Here is a 12,971-nt window from a genome sequence, read left to right on the forward strand (position 1 = left end):
GAAGGGTAGCAAAGCACGTAGCATTGGAGGGGGATACAAACTGTTTTATTATGGTGTGGACAGGAAGAGAAATGGCGTAGGAGTGATCCTGAAGGAGGAGCTCGTGAGGAATGTTTTAGAGGTGAAAAGAGTGTCAGACAGGGTGATCAGTTTGAAGTTGGAAATTGAAGGGGTAATGTTGAATGTATGTGGGCTAAGAAAGGAAGTGGATATCTGTGAGCAGCAGTATGGCTTCATGCCCAGAAAGAGCACTACTGATGCCATTTTTGCTCTGAGAATGTTAATGGAGAAGTATAGAGATGGTCAGAAGGAGTTGCATTGCGTCTTTGTGGATTTAGAGAAAGCTTACGACAGAGTGCCGGGAGAGGAGCTATGGTACTGTATGAGGATGTCAGGAGTGGCAGAGAAGTACGTCAGAGTAGTTCAGGATATGTATGAGAGGAGTACGACAGGAAATGAAATTGCTTTTACATGAACAGTGATTGTACATTCAATGAAAAAATTAGGCAGACTGCATATGAACAGACTGGGAAAACATTGCCTAAAACAAGAATCACTACAATACAACATATACAGTCATGGCCAAAAATACTGGCACTCCTGCATTTCTGTTAGATAACGCACAATTTTTCCCAGAAAATTGTTGCCATCACAAATTCTTTGTTATTCTCATGTTTATTTCTTTTGTTTGCATTGGAACAACACAAAAAGCCAAATCTGATCCATCCCACACAGAACTCAAAAAATGAACTGGACAGAATTATTGACACCTTTTCAAAATCATCAGAAACAGTTGTATTTCCAGCCTGTGATGCTCCTTTAATTTGAAATGAAACTCACCCGTAGCAACCAACAGGTGCTGGCAAAGTAGAAATCACACTGGCAGCCAGTTAAAATGGAGAAAAGTTGACTCAACCTTTGTGTTGTGTGGACCATACTGAGCATGGAGAAAAGAAAGAAGAGCAGAATTGGCTGAGGATTTGAGAACCACATAGTGGAAAAGCCTGGACAGTCTCAAGGCTACAAGTCCATCTCCAGAGATCTGGTTGCTCCTGTGTCCACAACATTGTCAAGAAGTTTCCAGCCCATGGTGCTGAAGCTAATCTCCCTGGATGTGGATGAAAGAAAAAACAGATGACAGATTGCAATGAAGGATTCTTAAAATAGTGGATAAAGAACCTCGATCGACTTCCAAACAGATTCAAGCTGACCTGCAGGCATAGGGTGCAACAGTGTCAGCTCACACTATCCGTCGCCATCTGAACAACAAGGGATGCTATGGTAGGAAACCCAGGGGACCCACAGGAATATAAAAACACCGGACTGGAGTTTGCCAAAACTGACCTGAGGAAGCCACAGTCCTTCTGGGAGAATGTCCTGTGGACAGATGAGACTAAAACAGAGCTTTTTGGTTGAGCATATCATTCTACTGTTTTCAGAAAATGAAATGAGGCCTTCAAAAAAAAGAACACGGTCCCTACCATCAAACACTGTGGAGGTTCACTGAGGTTTTGGGGTTGCTTTGCTGCTTCAGGCCCTGGATGTCCTAACTGTGTGTGTGGCATTATGACATCTGAAGCCTACTGATGAATGATGGGGCCCAGTGTCAGAAAGGTGTGTCTCTGTCAGAGGTCATGGTCTTGCAGCAGGACAATGACCCAAAGCAGACTTCACAAAGCACCAGAAATTGTTTCAGACAATGAGCTATAGAGTTCTGAAGTGGCCAGCAATGAGTCCAGGTCTAAATCCCATAGATCACCTGTGGAGAGATCTCAGAACAGCAGCTGGGAGATAGAAGCCTTCAAATCTAAGAGACCTGGAGCAGCTGGCAAAAGAAGAGTGGTCCAAAATTCCAGTAAAGAGGAGGAAGAAACTCACTGATGGTTACAGGAAGCGACTAATTTCAGTTAATTTGTCCAAAGGGTGGGCTACCAAATATTAAGCTGAGAGTGTCAATAATTCTGTCCAGTCCATGTTTGGAGCTCTGTGTGGAATGGATCAGATTTGGCTTTTTTGGGTTGTTCCATTACAAACAAAAGATATAAACATGAGATTACCAAAGAATTTATGAATGAATTTTCTGGGAGAAGTGGGGCGACCTTGCCCTTTCGGGGTGGCTGTGGCTCAAGAGGTATCCCCCTAGCCATGAGGTCGGTGGATTGATTCCCGTTCACCCCAGTCCACATGTGGAAGTGTCCTTGGGCAAAACACTGAACCCCAAATTGCTCCTGATGGACAGAGTAGTGTCTTGCAGGGACAGTACTGCCATTGGTGTGAGTTGGTGCTGCAGATGGCTGCTTCATTTCTGTACTAAAGACAAATTCTTGTGTGTGTAACATAGATGGCCAATAAAAGTGATTATCATTATCTGACAGAAATGCAGGGGTGCCAATATTTTTGACCATGACTGTATACTATTATATGGCTAATAAACATTGTAAACTGCTCCAATTTTATTCAGTATGAGCTTAATTTGGAGTAACTTGTTTTCTAGAAAAAACTTCACAACAAACTGAACAGTTGTCTCTGAGTTTTCTTTGTCAGGCATCTGTCACATTATAGAATGACTGTATGTTCAGAAGAGCCGTGAATGACAGCCGGTGATTGGCTCTACATAGTGAGTGTAGAATGTTTTTAAGTGTCAGTAAAGCAACACCAATATGGCAAGTGCCCGGCACAGACAAGTAAAACTCCATAAACCTCTAATTTTCCATGTAAAAAGAAAAAGCTCTAACAGTGGGTTGCTATAGAGGCACTTGTAACATAATTTCTGCTGTGCAGCGAGTCCATAGGTTGTAGAAGTAAAGTAATTGTCTTTGAAGTTCTATGTCCTTTCACAAAAGCAGTGCATTCAGTTTGTGTGTACACGGTGGACTGGAAGCTGTCAGATATTTTGATGTAGGCCAAAAGCAGGCCTGAGCCCTGTGGTGAACTCTGAGGTGGGATGATGAACTCATATGTCTCTCAGTTACAAAAAGCCTTTCAGATAGTTAAAAGAAAATATGGCAGTACCTGTAGTAGAGCTGAGACTATTTGTTCCTCATTTGGCAACTATTTTGATAACCGGTTGCAATTTTTACAAGCCAACATGCCACACATCCACTAATTCCAATTTTGCCACTGTGAATATAATTCAACAGCAGCACAACTACAGCCTTCAGAATGATACCTGAATTGATACCTCTATGGGACAGGTTGAACAAAAACCTATCACTATCATAAAAGAGGCCTTGGATTAGAAGACTTAGTTTTAGCTATAGATACATTTAACTGCCAACTGAGACTGACCTCTGCTTTTGTTCTGAAGACCTAACATAGCATCTCATTGGCCATAGATATTTACCTGCTCATCCTCTAGTTTCAAGACTAGATTTTAAATTCCCATTGTTATACAATGTTGTGTTTTGTGCATCCTTTCAGTATTTGGCATTTCATCTTCCACATTAGGGTGCGGAGCTCAGTCACCAGTGAGGAGCTCAGAGTAGAGCCACTGCTCCTCCACGTTGAGTGGAACCAGTTGAGGTGGCTCGGGCACCTGTTTAGGATGCCCACTGGATGCCTCCCCGGGGAGGTATTCTGGGCATGTCCCTCCAGGAGAAGGCCTCGGGGCAGACTCAGGACACGTTGGAGAGACTATGTCTCCCGGCTGGCCTGGGAACGACTTGGGATTCCTCCTGAGGAGCTAGAGGAGGTGTGTGGGGAGAGGGAAGTCTGGGAGACTCTGCTCGAACTACTGCCCCCGCGACCCGGTCTCAGATGAAGTGGATGAAGATGAATGGATCTTCCACATCCAACTCAGTAAAGAGCTTTATATGTTTAGGTGTTCTGGCATGATAATAAAGACTCATCCTCAAAAATGTCAGCCACGTATGGTGCCATTCATAAAGAGATTTCTGTGAATTGTGTTTTCTTTAAGGCTGGGGATACCAGCAACACAAGTAAAATATCTTGCGCTTCTCAATGCAAATGGTTCATGAAACATGTGGGTTTGTGGGTAATAGCAAAAATGAGTTAACATATTTATTAAGCAATACTAATCATGGCGATAGACATGAAGCAAAGACAGTTGTTTTTCAAATAATTTTGTACATGTAAAGATTGTACATACATGTAGTGGAGAACAAATATGCATAATTTTGGTTTATGAGGTTAAATAGTGGTCTAAGTCATTCCTCACTCAAATGTCAAATATATTCAGTTACAACATATCAGTGCATTCATAATTAAGTTCTTCAAATAAAATACAATCTTTAGTGAAATAATCCTATGAATCCTCCAAAATTATAAAATTAGTTAACTGACCATTTTTAGTTTCTTTGGTCCAAATGTTTGGGTTTCAGTGGACTCTAAGACTTATTCACATCACAGGTCGTAATGATAAATTCAGATTTTATTTTTAACTAAAATTTGAGCAATGTGCATAGAAGAATAACAACAATTGTCTTTTAGGTGACATAATGAAATCACACAATCCCTCCAAAAACTGTTCGGTTACAATCAAGTTCCTTCTAGTTTGGCTTGAGGAGAAGCTTCTCCCTAAGTGTCCAACAATTGTGAAATGATCTCACCTCTACAGTGACATGTTGCTCTCCCCCATATTTATTTTTACAGGTATGAGAGGTGTCCACACTGAATAATGATGACAGGTGATATGTGCAGAGGAGTGAATCCACACTGATCTGATCGTTCTGACAGTGCTCGTGTAGTCAGAGATTGGATATGAATCTGATCTAGGACCACATATATAAACTGTATATATATGCACATATAAAAAAAAAAAAAGATTACACATAAACAATACCTAATCTTAGATGTCTTAAAGTTATAGCAAAAAAGAAACAATTAAAAACTAAGTAGTGCAATAAATGCAAAGGTAGATAATACATTTGGTCCAATAGAGTTAACTAGGCTCCAGCAACAGGAGAGGTTACAGGTCAGGATTTGCATCAGAAAAACAAATAAGACTGAATGTTTACATTTTTAAATTCCAGTCACCACTTCATATTAACACATGCGTTTAAGAAAACTGCACAGCTGAGATAAAACAGGAAAGGGTGGCACACTTCTGCTTTTTGCTCCTGATATCTGGGTTTTTCAAAGACAATGATAAACAGTGACTCAATAAAGGAATGAAGGAACTGTGTAAAAACTGCAGTCAGGCTGAAACTGTTGAATGAATGCACATAAGAGTATAAAAATGTGGCATGGGTCTGTTAACACAGACTGAACTGCAGGTTTGGATGCTTCAGATCTACTGCTATACGTGTTCTGATGGAACTGCCAACCTCATTTGGTTGATGTTTTTCCAGAGGTCATGGGGTTAGATGAGGATCTCCACCATGTCACTGTCCACTTCCTGTTGGGCGGGAGGGGCGTGTTGCTGTGGGAGGGTCTGGACTGGGAGCCTCCGCTCCAGGGCGCTGTGAAACACTGCCACATCTACACAAAGATGACAAAAGCAGAAAAATGTCAGAAGTTCAAAATGTTTGTTTTGTAAATTTTTATTGTTTTAGGTAAGCCAGTGACTGTTAGAGTGCAGTAAAAATGATCCTCGAAGATTTCTGATGCTAGGAATGAATCATATGACCTCAAAAGTAACACCTTGTTTTTGCGTGGCCTTAGTTATTGGATTTTATTCCTGATGAATTAGCACAACCTGTTAAGATTCTGGACCTGGGTCAGTATGGGTAAATCTTCTATGAAATGCTCCTGAACTTTACCTACAAAATTAAAAGTCTTAGTAAAAAGTAGGCCAGACTGCCACTCTCACTCCACCCCCTATTCAGATTACATTGCCCGGCCCTTTGGGCCACAGCCCCCCATGGATCACTCTGGAGCAACTCCCAAAGCGCTCTAGCCTCGGACCAGAGGGAGGTCACACACCTGCTCTCTTAGTTTTAGTCAGAGTGATGGCATCAGTGCATAATGAACAGGTGGATGACGAAATTGATCTGCCAGGGTCACTCCCTTCAGTTCGCAGCTCCACCCCCAGGTTCAAGGGGATTGTGGAGATGCCTCTATTGTTCCCGGGACAGACAATGGCACTCCGGAGGGAGCTGTGGAAGCTCCCGAAAAAAAGTATTGTGGGGGTCATGTTCTTTGACTTCTCCAGTGCTATCAACACAATCCAGCCGTCAATGCTGAGGAGGATGTTGACGGGGGAAGGTGTGGACCAACATCTGTCAGCATGGATCATTAACTACCTCACAAACAGACCTCAGTTTGTAAGGCCGCCTGACTGTGTGTCGGACATGGTGGTCTGCAGCACGGGGGTGCCCCAGGGGACAGTGCTTTCCCCCTTTCTGTTCACCCTCTACACGTCGGACTTCAAGTACAATTCCCACCACTGTCATCTACAAATGTTCTCGGATGACACCGCCATTGTTGGATGTGTATCTGGGGGGACGAGTGGGAATACAGGGGGGTTATTACTGACTTTGTGGAGTGGTGTGAGAAAAATCATCTCGTCCTGAACACCAGCAAGACAAACGAGCAAAACTAACATCCATCATGCATAACCCCTCCCATTCACTGCACCACACAGTGGAGGCTCTGAACAGTTCTTTTAGCATGAGACTGTTACATCCCCAGTATAAGAAGGAGCGTTACCGTAGGTCGTTCCTCCCCACAGCTATCAGACTGTACAATACATCACTGCAGGGATAAGCTAGGTGAAAGTATGAGGGACTATGCAATAGTCAACTGAGGTGCAATACTCAGATCCTGGGGTAAAATGTGTGGTTAATATGCACATATGTAAATTCTGTTCTTGATTTCTCTCGAATACTTTATTTTGTCTTGTTCTTAGGTATTTTTTGAGTAGTTTCTCAGGGAGTAATTGTGGGAGGATTATCTTGTTCCTGATTGTCTCTCAAATACTATATTTTGTCAGGTTTTTAGGTACTTTGGAAATTGTTTCTCACAATATATGTGTGGTGTTTGTTCTTATGGTGTTTTGTTGCTGTTCTCTATTGCTGCTGTAACACAGGAATTTCTCCATTGTGAAAAAAAAGTCCTACCTTATAGACAACAGTATTACTGAAAAATAGTCCCACTGACTGACACTGAGAATGCAGTATTACATGTAGGATGCATTGGGGACCATTGCTAAACCTACATTTGGAGGCAATCAAAGATTCCAGTGATTCTTGAAACAACACCTTGAGGAAAACACTGGGCCCTGTAGTTGAGCAGTTAATGCCTGAATATGTACAACAACCATTCTCCAAATAAAGGCATACTGTATGTGTGATCAGACATCTGAGCTCAGGCTGACATGTCTGACAGACAGTGGAAGCTGACCTGTTATGCGGTCAGGTATGTAGATGGGGCTGGGACTGGACAGACGAGTGGGCAACGTCATGCTCTGAAGGGCTGGTGTGCTGGGCTTGCTGGTTTCCTGGCTCTTCTCAGTCTGCGTGCAGCTGTCCCTGCTGCCTGTCTTTGAGTGGCCTGTGGTCATTGGGGTGGAAGGAAGCACTGGAGAGGGGGATGATGAAATTGACTCTGTCCTGAGAGAGTCTGTACGAAACTCGGGACCCAGCAGAAGCCCTGGAGAGCCATTAGAAGGTAACAATCATTACTCAAAAATGCTGACAGGTAGCACAGTAGCTACAAGGGACTGTCGGCCCCCGGTTCTCACTCGTAGTAGCATTTCAGCTGCTGTTCTTTGACAGGGCATATGCAGAAATCATGAAGTTAAAAACAATACCTTTTAAACCCTTTTCAATAAATTGTGAGACTTCAAGTTATACTGTTAATTTTACTATACATTAATTTTGAGATAGCAAAAATAAATAGTCTTAGTTTGCAATAACTTCTACTGACCACTGTATCAAGACAACAGAATTCAAACCGGCCAGATGGACAAAGGCTCAAGAGAATAAATTGAGTGACTAACCCAAAGGTGACGTTTATCAAAAGTAATAACAGTAACATGCTCAGTCTTGCTCGCTGTCTGTGAGCTTTGCATGCCATACAACATTTTCACGCAAAACTTTAGGAATCACGCTGTCAGCATGCTACAGGACAGGTGGGGCTCTACAGCAGTGAATGGCAGCTCAGCCATTAGGACACTCTGAGGCCTATATTACCAATACAAGTGATAAAGCTGTGCACACACAAAATTATTAATTTCAAACCTCACAATTTCATTATATGTACTTATATGTACTTTGAACCTGGATAATGGTAAGATTCAAACCTCACAATTTCATTATATGTACTTGTGTAAACTTTGAACCTGGATAATGGTAAGATTTATTGCTTTTTCCTCAATTCAACTGATTTGGGTTCTAACAATTTGCACCAGATTGTTGCATTCTGCCTTGCGTCTCCTCCTGAGGGTGTTGGATTTAAGTTAAGATGATCTTTTTATTTTCAGATAATAATTTGCCTACATAAGTAATAATGTTAAGAAAAATTTTACGATTGCTATGGTCATAGTTTTGTTAGTCCTTGTATGTTAAATACTGTACATTGGTAGGATGACGGTTAAATAAAGTCAGTACTATAGAAATAAACTGTTTTTTGCTGTTCAAAATTCCTTAAGTAAAATTACAATATGAAGCAATAAGTCAAATAAATAAAAGTGGTATTGAACAAACACTGTGGAAAGATCTCCTTTGCACAATACAGCATGCTTACATCCCGGTACTCTGCAAGGGGACCGGCTGTGGTGTGCAGGCCACCTCAACCCACACACCCTTATGGTATGTCATTCAACTGGCGCCCCTCCACTCATGCCCCTCATGATACATCACTGAAGTAAAGCCCCCCCCCCCTCCGGAAACAAAATAAGAAAGAATAGGTTAGCTACCGTTAGCTCCTTAGCCTGCCAGTGTGTCAGACGTGACAGAGAGTGACTATATATGATGATTAACTTTATTATCGGCACAAGTTAAAGATATCAATATATGTTTAAGTGTACTATATTTAGATTAGCTTTTTTTAAAAACTTTATTAATAACATTTTATACAAAACATCCAGTGAGGAGCACTGACATGAACTATTCCAAAAGAAAGAAAAAGAACACATTTAACAGCAGGAAGGGAGAAAAAAAATAAATATTCATAACTTAGTTATAAATTACATTCCGTGAAAAAAAAAAAAAAAAATTATTAAAGCTTAAATTACATAACATAATACTTCCATGGATGAAAAGGGTTGTTGTGACTTAGATCATATTAATAATGAGACCTTGATATCTTGTATGATAAATTATACATATGATGTTAAAGGATAATAATAAATAAAGCCCTATAATCAAATACTATGTGTTGTGATACAGCTTGACAGATTTTTTTTTGTTGTTGAATGTGTATTGCGTAATAACATTAAAGAAGACAAATTCTGTAGTTCTTAAACTCATTTAAAAAACAGGTTAATGACAGTTTTTAATCCCTCCATTTACAAGTATGGACATGATATTTACTCATAAGTAGGATGATAATGACCCCATCAGATCATTCTTTAGTATGACTGTCCATATATAATATGATTTGGTGCTCTTCGAAAGGTGCGATACCACCTATCTTAGTACTTAATCACTTATTGCCAAAACACAGATGTTATTGGACATGAGATAAAAAGATGGTCAATAGTTTCAGGCTCTTGGAGACAAAATGTACAGTTTTTGTGTAATTTTCTCCTTAATGTTTCTGCTACGTGTTAATATCTTTTATTAGCAGTGGTGTAGCCAGTTAAGCACAGAAATTTGTGACCGACAATCGGTAGGCTATAAACCCACACTCTGCTGTCACACTGGAAATTATCTTCTGATCTTTTATTAGGCTTACTACTAGCTCAAATGTTAACAAAACAGAATACAAATCATACAAATGATCTTGGGAGACGGAGAAGACACGCTATAGAGGCTGGGTAACTAGGCACAGGTGAATCAAATCAGCCACTGATTAGCTGGTATAAAGCAGGAACAGGTGAGTATGAGAAATACAGGAAGTCACCTGCAAAATAGGAGCTCCATACAGAAAGTCAGGAGTGGGCCACAACAGACAATTGTTGTGAATTGGCGCTGTACAGATGAATAGAATAGAACAGAACAGAATAGGCCTGCTGGTTGCTCCCGGTGATGGGCCATGGTTCAAATTCAACTGAGAATGTGCATGTTGACATTTCGTTTGTTAGTTTCAAGGTGTTGTTGTTTAACTGGCATCCATGCTGACAGCAGTCAGTGGGGCCTTCAGCATGCAAAAGGTCTGAACTTTTCAGATGTCTTCACATTTAGGCTGAATTTGACCGGGCACAGGTCACTGAGATTGTGTTTGTGTAGAATTCCACAAGCTTCACAGCTATACTATACAAATAAATAAATTCACAAAACTTTTAGTTTACAAACTCTTTAGGTAAATAGGCTATTCAGATGGAAAATGGCTACACAGTTGAATACTTTTTAATGGCCTTAATTTTCACTTAATTTATTTATTACCTTTTAATACTTTTTCAGACCCTGCAGAAACCCTGTTCGAACTGTCACACAGAGTAAATTCTTTGAATTAGCTGTAAGAATTGCTGTTTCTTACCCAGGCTGCCCTTCCAGCTTGTGTCCTTGCGTTCTTCAGTAATGGGTGAGCTACTCAGTCCCAGGCTGTGAGACAGCAATCCTGAACCACTGGAGCCAGTGTTGGAGATAGACATCAGGGACTTGGAGGGCCTCATGGCAGATGGCAGGTCTGATTTAATCGGCTCCTTCCTGGAACGCTGGTGGAGCACCTTTATCATGGCATCCTTTTCTATGATCTGGGCATGGAGATTCTTTATCCTAGATTAGGCAGAACAAGAGGAAAGGCCAGGAAGGAGTGACAGTTACTGCAGAACAGTGACACCTTGTGGTTCAGGTCATTTGGTTCAAACAAAGAAATTTTTTTTTACATATTGTACATTTTTACTTCTGGTCTACTTCATATTCATGCTGGCCTTTCACAGGCCATAGCTGTATACAGATGTGACAGCTCCCAGAACTGATACCACTGCGAGTAGACTGTCCCCTGGTGGCTGGTTGCAGTATAGGTCATAAAACATGCACCCTCCATGTTAATGGACAGGGCATGAGCCAAAGTAAAAGTTCAAAGTACAAATTAAATACACTTTTTCCAAAGATAATTTCTCTCATTTTAGGGTGCTATTATCACACTGATGTACACGTGGTCATTTTCCTGATGTTTGTTTTAATAAGTTAATTGATGATACTGAAAGAATAATTTGACAATTTTTATTGCTCCACTTCTTGTCACTACTGCACATAATCTGGTTATGCATCACAAAAGCAAAATGGCAGCCCACAAATTAACAATTTTCTGGCTTCACTTTTACATAGTGGCAGGAAGTGATGGCACATAATCCATTTTTATATAGTCTATGTTATGGACAAATCAAGACAAGTAAATGGGAAATCATATGGACTAACAGATAACTAAATCACTGAGCAAATTTTTGTGATATCTACCTGCATCATCAGACCTACATGGACACAGGAGGGGAGATCAACACCAGGTCTTGCAGCACATTATAACAGTACCTGATGTGTTTATTTATTTTACTTGTTGGTGGTTGTTGTTGTTCACTTGGTGTGACAAAGGGTTCACAAAGACATTACTTGCGAACAGCATTATACATTTAAACTGTCAAGTGAATCTCATCTGTAATAAATAGGCGCAAACAGGTTGAATCAAAATCAAGACAAGGTGTCTTGTGCTGTAATATTACTATCTGATAAAGTTAGAATTTTAATGAAAAACTTACTTATAATTTATGACAGGGGGTGGCAGGGTATCCTTGGGTTTTACAACATGCAGGTGGAGCCCCCACATTCCCCACCATCCCGAGGTTTATCGTTTTACAGCTGTTTTATTTTACAGCACACAACTGCATGTCATAAAGTCTTCTTTCTCATTGGAACAACTTTGACATAAAGTTAGCCATAACAATTATTATTGTTTTTATATCATCATCAAAGGCTCATATTAGACTTTCCTTAGCAACAGGTCTGACCAATACCCCCACAGACCATGGCTCACACATCAAAAGATTAGCCTTTAGAACACAGCATCAGCCCCAGACTTTGTTTGGTATTGTCTTAATATTTTATTGGTGTATGGATTATTGTTTCTCTCAATTAAATAATTTACAGGGTTTAATTTCAAGGACATTTACCTGTAATAGTTTAGTTAGATGTAAGGAATAATTTTGATCCCATGAGAAAGGAAACTTTGTGATATGCAACCGTCTGCAGTAAAATAAAATGATAAACCTCCAGGAAACAGGATGGTAGGGAAGGTGGGGGCTGCACTTGCATGTTGTAAAGCCTGGGAATACCAGAACCAAATTTATGACCTCACTTCCTGTTGTAAATCACCTGCTGACACCTCAGTTTGACAGGAGCGGGGCTTTATATCTCTCTTTGCTAACATTAGCTAAGTTATTGGCTTGTCAAACAATAGTTAGAATGCTAACATTAAGTTTCAACTGTTAGACTTGGCTTCAAATTACTTACACATTTTATTGAGAAGCGTTTCCAAAAGCAATGAAAGGCATGCCTTTTTTAATAGCTAAAGGCACCACTTGTGAGCATAGTGTAGTGGTTAGCAATAAACCAGATTCCAGAAGAAATATGTAATAGAACAGTATGTAGCTCATATAGACATTATTTGTTATTAGCTTGTATGAGGGAGAGCTGAGTGGTTATGGGTTCATTAAGTTCATGTGAGTTGGACAATGGGTAAGTGTAAGTGGTCAAGATGTTTCCTGTTTTCGAAGTACATCTCCGAGTGGTAAAAGCAAACTTAATATAGTTAATACTTATTAGCATAGTTCTAAGAATTTTGTGAGGGCCGCGACCAGAACACTGGGAGTCAAGCTTCCTGTTTTCCAGTACAGGGTAGGGGGACAGTGCCTCTGGACTGGCAGGCCGGGGGGGTGGGCCCTCTTTTTAAGAAGGGGGACCGGAGGGGGG

General features: G+C 40.6%; 1 protein-coding gene across 1 annotated transcript in view; it reads right to left on the bottom strand.

The window, feature by feature from the left end:
• Positions 1–5,058: 5,058 nt before the first annotated feature.
• Positions 5,059–12,971, bottom strand: part of amot (angiomotin) — a 125,969-nt gene continuing 118,056 nt past the window's right edge. The window contains exons 11-13 of the mRNA XM_020621735.1: positions 10,543–10,781; positions 7,303–7,551; positions 5,059–5,439 (exon numbers count right to left, since the gene is read on the bottom strand). Coding sequence (XP_020477391.1) covers positions 5,321–5,439; positions 7,303–7,551; positions 10,543–10,781 — 607 coding nt within the window. The 3' untranslated portion in view covers positions 5,059–5,320. The remainder of the gene's footprint in view (positions 5,440–7,302; positions 7,552–10,542; positions 10,782–12,971) is intronic.

Source organism: Monopterus albus, unplaced genomic scaffold (assembly GCF_001952655.1).
Source record: "Monopterus albus unplaced genomic scaffold, M_albus_1.0 scaffold267.1, whole genome shotgun sequence".
In the NCBI taxonomy this organism is placed as follows: Eukaryota; Metazoa; Chordata; class Actinopteri; order Synbranchiformes; family Synbranchidae; genus Monopterus; species Monopterus albus.